Below are 12,319 nucleotides of genomic sequence, written 5' to 3'. Positions count from 1 at the left end.
TCCAGCATCAGGTCTTTTTAACTTGAGCTGAGCTTCTGGCCCCAAATCCTCAACATTACAAAGATTCTACGTCTGTAATATCACCCATTCCCGCACCGACTGTACTGCCACTAAAACCCTCATCCATACTTTCATCACCTATAGGTTCAACTATTCCAATGCTCTCCTGGCCAGGAGCATTAACCACCATCCATAACCTTCAGCTCATCCAAAACTCCGCTGCCAATATCCTATTCTGCACCGAATCTCGCTTGTCTACTAAACTTGTCTCTGACCAACATTGGCTCCTGTTCCCTCAACTTCTTAAATTTAAAATTTTAGAGTTGAAATCTCTTTGTGGCCTCGCTTCTCCCCATTCTCTGTAACTTCCTCTAGTCCTATAAGCCCCATAGATATCTGCATTTCTGTGGCCACTATCTTTGTCTCACTATTTCTGGCTGTGCCTTCAGCTGCCTAGACACCCTGGAGTTCTCTCCCCAGACCTCTGTGCTTCTCCATTTCTCTCTCCTCTTTTAAGATGTTCCTTTGACCCTCCATGTCTCCTCCATTGACTCAATATCCATTTTATCCTCCTGTTTCTGTGAAGCAGCTTGGAATGTGTTGTTACATTGAAGGGGCTGAATAAATACAAGCTGTTATTGCTAATCTCCTGAGAGATGATAAACAATCCATTTACACGCATCATTATTCAGAAACAAATACGTAGCAATTTCTTATGAAAACCTTTAACTATCGGGCAGATCCCGCTGCTGACAAAATCTGCCTGTTTTCTTCATTCAATTACCTCACCAGTCTCATTTACAATCCCCTGCAGACATGCAATATTCAAACATTTTCCAGAATCTGCGTTATCCAGATCACTTCATGTGGATTAGATGTAGGACCTTATGTGCAAAAGGAAGGGGGCTTGGTTTATGCAATGGTTTATCAATCATTGCAATCCCAGCTGGAAAATAGAAATTAGTAGCTGATAGATAAACAATTTCACTTCTTTCCATCCAACGATTCAGTCCTACTCCCAGATCTCCACCAAATCCAACTGGGAATTCAGGAGAAACTCCTTTACCTACAGAGTGCTGAGAATTTGGAACTCGCCATCACAGGGAATAGTTGAAGTGAAAAATGGAGGTAAAAGTAAAACACTGTGGATGCTGGAAACCTGAAACAAAAACAAAAATTGCTGGAAAAACTCAGCAGGTCCGACAGCATCTGTGGAGAGAAAGAGCCAACGTTTCCAGTCTGTATGATTCTTCTTCAGAACTGAAGGGAAGTAGAAATGTGGTGAAATATATACTGTTTTGGGGGTGGGACAGGTGAAGCTGGATAGGAGGCCAGGTGGAGGCAAAGGAGAGATTGCAAAAGATGTCATATACAAATGGTTGAAGGGGTGTTGATGGTGGTGACACTGGCTAAAGGAGGTGCTCATGGTAACATTAAGAATAGAAAGCAGAATAAGCAAGTGACAGATGGCCCTAGTGGGAGTGGGGTGGGGTGAGGTGATGGTGTGGGAGCAAGGATCAAAATAGGCTAAAAGGTGGGGATAAAACAATGAATGGAAATAAAATTTAAAAATAATAATAGAAATAGGTGGGAAAAAATGCAGAAATAAAAATTTAAAAATAAATATTTGAAAAAAAGGGATCAAAAGGGGTGAGGATGGAGGAGACAGTTCATGATCTAAAGTTGTTGAATTCAATATTCAGTCCGGAAGGCTGTAAAGTGCCTAGTCGGAAGATGAGGTGTTGTTCCTCCAGTTTGAGTTGAGCCGCACTGGAACAATGCAGCAGGCCAAGGACAGACATGTGGGCATGAGAGCAGGGTGGAGTGTTAAAATGGCAAGCGACAGGGAGGTCTGGGTCATTCTTGTGGACAGACCGAAGGTGTTCTGCAAAGCGGTCACCCAGTCTGCGTTTGGTCTCTCCAATGTAGAGGAAACCGCATTGGGAGCAGCGAATGCAGTAGACTAAATTGAGGGAAGTGTGAGTGAAATGCTGCTTCACTTGAAAGGAGTGTTTGGGCCCTTGGACGGTGAGGAAAGAGGAAGGGAAGGGGCAGGTGTTGCATCTTCTGTATTTGCATAGGAAGGTGCCGTGGGAGGGGGTTGAGGAGTAGGGAGTGATGGAGGAGTGGACCAGTGTCCAGGAGGGAAGAGGGAAGAGTCCCTATGGAATGCTGATGGGAGAGAGGTGGGAGGGGGGGTTGAAGGGAAGATGTGTTTGGTGGTGGCATCATGCTGGAGTTGGCGGAAATGGCGGAGGATGATCCTTTGAATGCGGAGACTGGTGGGGTGAAAAGTGAGGACAAGGGGGACCCTATCATGGTTCTGGGAGGGAGAGGAAGTTGCGAGGGCAGAGGCGTGGGAGATGGGCCAGACACAGTTGAGGGCCCTGTCAACTGCTGTGGGTGGGAAACCTCGGTTAAGGAAGAAGGAAGACATGTCAGAAGTGCTGTTTTGGAAAGTGGCATCATCGGAACAGATGCGACGGAGGCGAAGGAACTGAGAGAATGGGATGGAGTCCTTACAGGAAGCTGGGTGTGAGGAGCTGTAGTCGAGGTAGCTGTGGGAGTCAGTGGGCTTGTAATGAATATTGGTGAGCAGTCTATCTCAATCCAGAAATTGGAAGGGAAGGGAAGTGTCAGAGATGGACCATGTGAAAGTGATGGAGGGGTGGAAATTGGAAGCAAAATTAATAAATTTTTCCAGGTCCAGACAAGAGCATGAGGAAAAATGGAGGAACATGGTAAGAATTTGAGAGAGGAAGGAATAGAAGGAAATGTTGAGGAGGTTGGATAGGCTGAGGGAGGTTTATGTGGAGCATAAATGTCAGGATGGACCAATTAGGCCATTCCTGTGCTGGAAACCCTATGTACTCTGTTCCTGTCTTTCATTCTTCTCCTTTCTGCTCTGTCTGACAGACAACATTTGAGATACTGCAGAGCAGTGAAGAAGCAGCTGTCCCACAGATGCACACATACCTGTGCCATGCAGACTGCCCCTGTTTCAGTGAAGATATTGTCATTGAGGTTGAGGATCCGGAGATTGGTGTTCTTTGTGAAAGCATTGGCCAAAGCACCGATGCCCTGGTGTGTAATTCCATTCTGTGGCAACTGCACTTCCTCCAAAGTTCCAATGAGCTGAACAAAAAAAAAGAGAAAGATTTCCAATTCCCCTGAAGCACAGAGACATTAAATCATGTACCATTTCTCGTGTTGGAGACATGAGTTAGGGAGCCGGCAGTTGTGGCTTTGCTTGATTTGTGAATGACAGAACATATGTTTTGATCTTATTGCAAAGTGGTTTCTAACAGGCATACAATCAATCTGCTAGAAGCTAGTTTGAAAGGGCAACTCTCCCAGAGTCAATAGGAATGAGACATGATGTTTAACCAGTCTTATCAGACGCAGGGCATTGATTAAATTCCACGAAAGAAACCTGCAACAAACAAATTTTAATCGACTTCGACTTTTAAGAGAAAATTAGCATTTCTATAGTGCCTTTCATGACCTCAAGATGTCCAAAGCCTTTTACAAGCAACAAAGGGCTTTTGAAATTTGGTCAGTGGTGTAACATTGGAAACATGGCAGCCAACTTGCATACAGCAAGATCCCACAAACAGCAGCAAGATAAATAACCAGATGTTATGTTTTAGTGAGGCTGGTTGAAGCATAATATTGGCTGCAATAAAACTTGGAAAATTCCTCTGCTCTTCTTTGAAATAGTGGCCGTGGGATCTTTTATATCCACCTGAGAGGGCTGATGAAGCCTTGCTTCAATGTCTCATCCAAAATGCGCACTTCCGACAGTGCAGCACTCCCTCAGTAAATGTCAGCTTATTTCAGTCTCTGAAGTGGGACTTGAATTCACAACTATCTGACTCAGAGGTGAGAGTGCTACTCAGTGAATGAATGCTGACACTATAAAGTAGTTTACGGCAGAATGTTTAATTGTGTCATCCTCCCATCAGAAATTTGGCAATCGACAATGGCACGTACAGAAGAGAGTCCCTTGCCCTGATGGAGTACTGTACTGAGGTATATATGCGCCAGTACCTGCTCAGGCTGATCTCAGTCAAAGCAGTAGCCAGAGTGCAAATATTGCCCTCAGTGTCTTGGGCTAATATGGACAAATAATCAGCCAGGTTGTTGTTCCTAAGTTACCATGGAGTGTCTCATACTGGAAACCAAAACTGACTTGCATTTATATGGCACCTCATCATATCTGTGGAAAACATCCAAAGCTTCTCACATATGATGAATCACTTTGAATTGCATTCGCCAATTCCATGGAAACATTGCTGCAGGATAATACCTGCATATTTCAGCAGTTCCAGGAATCAGCTGTACAACTTTTAGAGAAGAAAAAAATCTCTCAGGAGTGACTGAGTGAAAAAGAAAGTTGCAAATAGACATCAAGTAAGTTAATAGCCGATGGTAGATCCACTTTAGTGCAATAAAGTGCAAGGTATTAACTTTGATTGTAAGAATTGCCTATGGGAGAATAATCTAAACAGGGAAACACTGAAGTGGAGGGGTGTTAGATGTACAGAAGGACTTTTGTTACTATGTTCTGTTGTAGGTACATAAGGCATTGAGAACTAACTCACAGATTAAAATAGTGGTCCAAAAGGAATGGGTCCATCTTAGATTAAAAGTAATTCCAGGAAAACCGTCTCTACATTAAAGTTCGTGCAATATACTGTTTGAGGCTGGTGATGTAAAAAGTTAATTGGGGTGTTTAAATGGAAAGTAAATTCTATGGAACTATGTGCATTAAGGAATATGCAGAAAGTGTAGCGAATTGACAGCTAAAAATTTGATTTACCATAGCAAACAAAAATGATGGAGCAGGTTCAATTGGCCAAATGACCTCCTCCTGTACTTGTGTTTCTTGTACTTAAGAAAACTTCAGCTGAAAATGAATGGATAACCTTTACGATCATATCACTGAACACGCAAGATAAATATATAATAAGGGCTGGATTAAAGGTAGTTTGAAAAAATGTAGCTCTAAGGCTATGTGAAAAGCACTAAGTAAGCCTGCAGGGAGGTAGCGAGGGAACCACTAGTGTGATTTGGATCTTTCAAATATATTTTTTAAAAGACAGTCAGAGGGGCAAAGGAGGAATTAGCAATGAGTGTTGCTATAGAAACCAAACCAAGAGCAAGATTTTTTTTTATAATTAAAGCAGGAAATGGGTGATCAACGGAGAACCTGCAATCAATTAAGGATGAAAATGGAGTTAGAAATGAAGGTAAACTAAAAATATTTAACATTTTGAACAATTACTTCCTGGGAGTATTCACTGGAGAAGATTTGAGTAGCATGGGACCTATCATAGGTCCTACAACAAAACTCAAAAGCTTTACTATCTCTTAAACAGAAATATTGATGGGCTTAAAGTGCTCAAAACCAATAATTCCCCATGGATGGAATGTATAATTGAGAATGCCAAAACAAGTAGAGAAAAAGTCCACCAAACGCTGACAGTCATGAGGAAGACTAAGCAACAGGATTTGCTCCCTGTGTCTCACTGCCTCTCTATCACCCTCCTTAAAACTTTCTTCTTTGATTAAGCTTGTGGTCAACCATTCTTAATGGCTCCTTGTTTAGCTCACCATCCTTTTTTTTTTGATTAGGCTCCATGAAGCGCTTTGGGGCATTTTTCTACATTAAAGCCACCATCTGTTTAAGTAGTTAGTCTAGTTACATAAAGAAAAGGTTCCAATAATTTGGAAATGAGCCAACATGCTACCTATTTTCAATGAAGGTGATAAAATGAATGCAGGTAATAACATTCATTTGTCTTAGTCATTTATAATGGAACTGATCATTGCCAACAGAGCTGAGGAGGATATAGATAAAAACAACTTAGTCAGTGAAAGCCAGCAGAGTTTCACAAGACTGCAGCCTTTCTGGCTAAGCTCCCAGACTTTGCTTTAAAGGAGCTGATATCCCAAATACAGAATGGAGAGTCTTAGAATATTATACATACTTAGGAAAAATGAGAGGGTCCCTTACTTAAGCTTGTCTTTCTCAACTTTTGGAAGAATTTCAAACTCCACCTGCAAAACAGACAGGCGCTTCATGTACTGGCACAGGAACTAACACATTGCCCTTAGCAATTTTATAAGTAGCTGGTTAATTTAATCCACTCTGAATATGGACAATAACATTTCTGAGCTCTTGCTGACACTGAGGATCTGTCTTGCTGCTGTTCTGTGGCAGAGAATGGGGAATATAGCTCAAGGTGAAGGTCAGCAGAGCTGGGGCAAGATCAACAAAAGGTTTAAAGGAACAGTGCCCCTGAGAGTGACTGCATTTGAGGGATGGAGGAAATTACATTTGTGGGTGTGGAGGTTGAATGTATAAATGAGGAAAAATCCCTCTTTTAGACATATTTGTTTCCAATTTCAGGGCTCAAAACCCCAAAAATAACTTGAGGAACAAACAGATACTGGGTTGGGTGAGGAGGGGGTGCGGCTGGGTTGGGTGAGGAGGGGGTGCGGCTGGGTTGGGTGAGGAGGGGGTTGTTGGCTGGGTTGGGTGAGGAGGGGGTGCGGCTGGGTTGGGTGAGGAGGGGGTGGGGCTGGGTTGGGTGAGGAGGGGGGTGCGGCTGGGTTGGGTGAGGAGGGGGTTGTTGGCTGGGTTGGGTGAGGAGGGGGTTGTTGGCTGGGTTGGGTGAGGAGGGGGTGCGGCTGGGTTGGGTGAGGAGGGGGTTGTTGGCTGGGTTGGGTGAGGAGGGGGTTGTTGGCTGGGTTGGGTGAGGAGGGGGTTATTGGCTGGGTTGGGTGAGGAGGGGGTTGTTGGCTGGGTTGGGTGAGGAGGGGGGTGCGGCTGGGTTGGGTGAGGAGGGGGTGCGGCTGGGTTGGGTGAGGAGGGGGTGCGGCTGGGTTGGGTGAGGAGGGGGTTGTTGGCTGGGCTGGGTGAGGAGGGGGTTGTTGGCTGGGTTGGGTGAGGAGGGGGGTGCGGCTGGGTTGGGTGAGGAGGAGGGTGCGGCTGGGTTGGGTGAGGAGGGGGTTGTTGGCTGGGTTGGGTGAGGAGGGGGTTGTTGGCTGGGTTGGGTGAGGAGTGGGGTGCGGCTGGGTTGGGTGAGGAGGAGGGTGCGGCTGGGTTGGGTGAGGAGGGGGTGTGGCTGGGTTGGGTGAGGAGGGGGGTGCGGCTGGGTTGGGTGAGGAGGGGGTTGTTGGCTGGGTTGGGTGAGGAGGGGGTTGTTGGCTGGGTTGGGTGAGGAGGGGGTTGTTGGCTGGGTTGGGTGAGGAGGGGGTTGTTGGCTGGGTTGGGTGAGGAGGGGGGTGCGGCTGGGTTGGGTGAGGAGGGGGGTGCGGCTGGGTTGGGTGAGGAGGGGGTGCGGCTGGGTTGGGTGAGGAGGGGGTTGTTGGCTGGGTTGGGTGAGGAGGGGGGTGCGGCTGGGTTGGGTGAGGAGGGGGGTGCGGCTGGGTTGGGTGAGGAGGGGGTGCGGCTGGGTTGGGTGAGGAGGGGGTTGTTGGCTGGGTTGGGTGAGGAGGGGGGTGCGGCTGGGTTAGGTGAGGAGGGGGTTGTTGGCTGGGTTGGGTGAGGAGGGGGGTGCGGCTGGGTTGGGTGAGGAGGGGGGTGCGGCTGGGTTGGGTGAGGAGGGGGTGCGGCTGGGTTGGGTGAGGAGGGGGTGCGGCTGGGTTGGTCTGGCCTATACATGATTCCAGACTCACAGCAATGTGGTTGAATCTTAACTGCCCTCTGAAATAGCTGAGCAATTTTCATTCAAGAAAGCAACTCACCACCACTTTCTCAAGGGCAATTAGGGATGGGCAATAAATAAACGCTGGCCCAGCCAGCAATGCCCACATTCCATAAATGAATTGAAAAAATGAACACGCACTGTAAATCGCTGGTCTCATTTATGCACAAGAGTATAGGTTTCTGCTTCATGGGAGGGAGAATGAATGGGGAAGACCAGAATTCCAATGTCCAGAAGCCTCTTTGCCAGCAATGATGCACAGAACCCAGGAAAAGGGAAAGGAAAAGCAGAAAGTTCACACAGCCACTGAAAAATAGGAAAAGGGAAGTTTTCAATGAATAAGTATAGGCCAGGTGTTTCTGAAGCTTCATTGCGATTAAGAGAATTACACTCAGCAGCGTCTCATTAATATATATATAATATATATATAATATATATACACATATATAAAATCAGAGAATGTCTGTGATTCATGGAGAGAATATTTAATTCTGGACAATCTTTCACACACTGTCTGATAGGGGATTTGAAAGCTTACGTACACTGAAGGTCTCTGCTAACACAACTGCACCATCATTCTCCAGACGATTCCTGCCTGCCACAAAAACTTTCAGAGCTAACGGCTGTCCCTGGGCACTTGATTCCTCATGACATTCTTTTAAGGCTTTGGCTAAAATCTGTAAAGGAAACAAGGGATCGGGGGAGGGGAGTGGGGGTGGGGGAGGGGGTGAGAAGAAAAATCCTTAATGATGTATTACTGATACATGAGTGGAATATTTTTACAACAGTGTGAAGCCTGGCCAGCTGTTTCGGACAAGTGATTGGCACCTTGTTTAGCGTAGTTCTCATAAGAAGCATCAGCATAAATAAAGCCTGTCAATTGCAAGCAGATAGGCTTGGAATGATTTTGTGGTGACGTCACTGCATCTAAGAGCAGTGTGTCAGGAGCAGGAGCCATGGCAATGCACCAGCGCTATCTGAATTAATTATAAAAAGGGAGAGATGGAGCTTCAGCTTGAAGGGTAAAGTTGTAAAGTCCACCTGAGTTTAAGATAAGACACTGAACAGCACCTCAAGGCAAAAACGCCACAAAGATATAACACTGTGATAAAGCAAATGAACACTTAACAGATGAGTATAAGAATACTTGGTCTGCTATTTTAATGGAGTTATTGATAGCCTCGCTGATCCCTATCTCTGTGAGCTCCTCCAGCCCTCCAACCTTCCAAGGTTTTTGCACTCCTCCAGTTCTGGCATCCTCAATTTCTACCGCTTCACCATTGGTGGCCATACCTTCCACTGCCTGAGTCCTAAGCTCTGAAATTCCCTTCTTAAACATCTCTGCCTCTTTCCTCCTGTAAGGTGCTCCTTAAAAACTAACCCTCCAGTGAAGCTTTTGGTCTCCTAAGATCCCTAAATGACATCAAGCTCCTCATCCCTCAGTCTACAGGTTATTGCTGGTTTCTCAACCCTCCCAAGAATACATTCCTGTCCTCTGGAGTTCGCTCCAAAAGTCCCCTTTATGATGTACCCTCTGACTCCTCCTCCTTGGAGACTTTTGCAAAATGAATTCAGTAACCCGCACCCCACCCCCTAACAATCTCATTTCACCAGTGTCCGCCTCGCTCTCTTAGGATGTACTCAGAGATTTCCTTAACTGTAGGAGTGCAGTATCAATGCAAATTTTTTGCAGATTTAATAGATTCACGGATGCCAAACACAGTGATCTCGGGCCCTCTAGACACGTCAGAGACTCCTTTTGGCCACTCATCTTGAAGAAGTTATGCAGCTTTGAGTGCTTAGTGTTGTAACTGTCTCTACACACAAGATTCAACGGAATCAATCGACAAATTTCAATTAAAACAATCCCAATGTAATTATCTCTAAAATTATGAACACAGCTATAAAGTACCATTGAATTTTTAAGAAGTACTTTCCATACTGAGGCAATCTAACTCGATAGAGGTGCGTTTTCACAGAAGTAGCGATCCGATGACAGATGTTCAGTTTTCAGCCTAGCAGTTGCATTCCCTATAAATAACCCAGTGCACTCAGAATCAACCACTGCTCAGGCTCATGCAAATGTGGGTCTGTGGATCTCCCAAATGTTTGAGGTTGCCACTTCTTATGTTTAATCTGGGGGACTTGGCCCCTCAGTTTGTGCCCCATTACCAACAGAGCCCAGTACAACTGCGAAATAAAAAGGCAGAGTAGGGAACATTTTGGACTGGTGACCTGGATAAGAACACTGTTCTCAGAGGGAGTGTTAAAGCTCACAGAACATATACCTTTTGAGAATTCAAAAGCTAAAATTACAGATCTCTACAAAGCTACACCAAAAATTGTCTAAAGGCTTAGCATGGAGGAAGCAAACCCCCACAAGCTGCTTTGTAGTACACAGCTTTGTATACTAATACAGGACATTGGTGAGGCTGCATTTGGAGTACTGCTGCATCTTTGGCCTCCTCACATATGGGAGCAGGTACATGCCCTAGAAGAGGGTTCACTATAGGGTTCCTGGGGAGAGGGGATTGTCCTATAAAGAGAGGTCGAGTAGGCTAGCCCTTCTTTCCTGAAGCTTAGAAGAATGAGAAGTGGTCTATTTGAATCATAAAATTCTTAAGAGGTTTGCCAGGGTAGATGCTGAGAAAATCTTTCCCCTGGGAAATCTAGAACGCAGGTCACAGACTCAGAATGAGGGGCTGGCCATTTAAGTCTGAGATGAGGAGAAATTTCTTCATTCAAAGGGTTGTGAATCATTGGAATTTCCTACCCCAGAGGGTTGCTCAGTTGTTGGGTACATTAAAGATTTAGATCAATGGTTAGGTACTAAGAGGATTAAGGGATATCCCTCTCTCCCTAGTAGTCTCTTGAAGCAAGGAGGATGCTTGCCATGGAATTTGCATGTGGAGCCTTTTAATGTGAGAAGGCTGTTGTGCTGAAGCTACCACACTGTCCAGGCTGACCAGGAACCTTTCCTGCTCTTACCACCTGCCATCGGTGTATCTGAAGGATTTACCGGATGACAATCAACCTGAGCTCTGGGGCAGAATTTTCCCCCCGTTGGGCTGTGCGCTCCCCGTGCAGGCTCGGGGGGCGGGGTGGGGGGGTGCTGTGGGGGGTAATTCCCTCAGCCGAGAGTGTGCTCTTTCATGCATGCAGGGAGATTGGCTCCAAATTTAAAAATGTTACAGAGACGAATAAAAAATTTCCCTGACATGCCCCCTCGTGTGACACTGTCCCATGAGTTGGGACATGTCCATCACTTTTAGTTAAACTTTTATTAAATTTTTAAAAACCTACATGAAACCGCATCCCGCCGGTGGATGAGGGTTTGATGCTTTCTCTGAAGCCCGCCAGGGCTCCCGGCCTGTCTGCCAACCTTAAGGTAGGACGGGCAGGTCCACTAATTACTGCAATTACTTTTTAAATGGCCTCAATAGATCGTTGACAGGTTGGCGGGCGCACAGCTGATTCGGCTGTGCCCCCGCCGACCTGAAAATTGAAATGAGGCGGGGTGACATCGGGAGTTCCACCCGACATCATCCCGCGTCATTTTACACGTCGGCGAGCAGGCCCCACCCCTCCTTTCCTTGGCCATCAAGTTCTGGGGCAGGACTTGAACCTGGAGCTTCTGGCTCGCTGGGAAATCCTGCCCCTGAAGAAGGGTCATACAGACATGAAACGTCACCTCTGTTTCTCTCTCCACAGATGCTCCCAGACCTGCTGAATTTTTCCAGCATTTTCTGTTTTTATTTCAGATTTCCAGCATCCGCAGTATTTTACTTTTATGATAATCAACCTGTTTGGTCACGTTATGAACGCACCTTCCTCGGCCATTAAGTTCTGGGGTGGGACTTGAACCTGGAGCTTCTGGCTCAGAGGCAGGGATGCTACCCACTGTGTCACAAGGCCTCCTGTATTAAGGGACATGGGGATGGTGTGGAAAGCTGGAACTGAGACTGAAGATCACTCATGACCTTATTGAATGGCAAAACAGGTTCGAAAGGCAAAATGGCCAATTCCTGTTCCTGTACATTCTTACCTTTTTATTGTGCACTGGGAATTAGCAGAGTTGGGTAGTTGAAAGGAGCAAAAGAGACTCAGCGATCTCTGCATTGATATTATTCTGCACTGAATCTGTGTTATACAGGACATGGTTATACAGGTGGTGGCATAGTGGTATTGTCACTAGACTGGTATTTCAGAGACCCAGGAAAACGCTTTGGGGATCTGGCTTTGAAACAGTGCAGAAATCTCCCTGAGGCTCAGAGCTGCCTTAGGGAGATTAGCTTAAGTTCAAAAAAATTTAATTAAGGAAAAAAAGATTTTCAAGACATGTCCCCTCATGTGAAACTGTCACATGAGCTGGGACATGTCTATTAATTATATTAAAAATTTTCACAAGACTTTAAAAACCTTCATGAAATCTCATCCTGCCCATGGATGAGGTTTCATGATAAATGCGAAGGCCACCTGGGCTCAGTTAATTAGTTTAATTAGTTTTGAAATGGCTTTAATAGGCTTTTGACAGTTCGGCGGGTGTGCAGCTGACTCTGGGGTGCACCCGCCGAACTGAAAATCTGAATGATGCACAGAGGTGT

General features: G+C 45.8%; 1 protein-coding gene across 1 annotated transcript in view; it reads right to left on the bottom strand.

Moving 5' to 3' along the window:
• The window catches only part of LOC121293686 (ran GTPase-activating protein 1-like), a 468,446-nt gene that overhangs the window by 33,672 nt on the left and 422,455 nt on the right, over positions 1-12,319 (bottom strand). The window contains exons 5-6 of the mRNA XM_041216855.1: positions 8,258-8,392; positions 2,977-3,135 (exon numbers count right to left, since the gene is read on the bottom strand). Coding sequence (XP_041072789.1) covers positions 2,977-3,135; positions 8,258-8,392 — 294 coding nt within the window. The remainder of the gene's footprint in view (positions 1-2,976; positions 3,136-8,257; positions 8,393-12,319) is intronic.

The sequence above is a fragment of the Carcharodon carcharias genome, chromosome 22 (genome assembly GCF_017639515.1).
Source record: "Carcharodon carcharias isolate sCarCar2 chromosome 22, sCarCar2.pri, whole genome shotgun sequence".
In the NCBI taxonomy this organism is placed as follows: domain Eukaryota; kingdom Metazoa; phylum Chordata; class Chondrichthyes; order Lamniformes; family Lamnidae; genus Carcharodon; species Carcharodon carcharias.
This window is presented reverse-complemented; position numbering and strand designations above follow the sequence as displayed.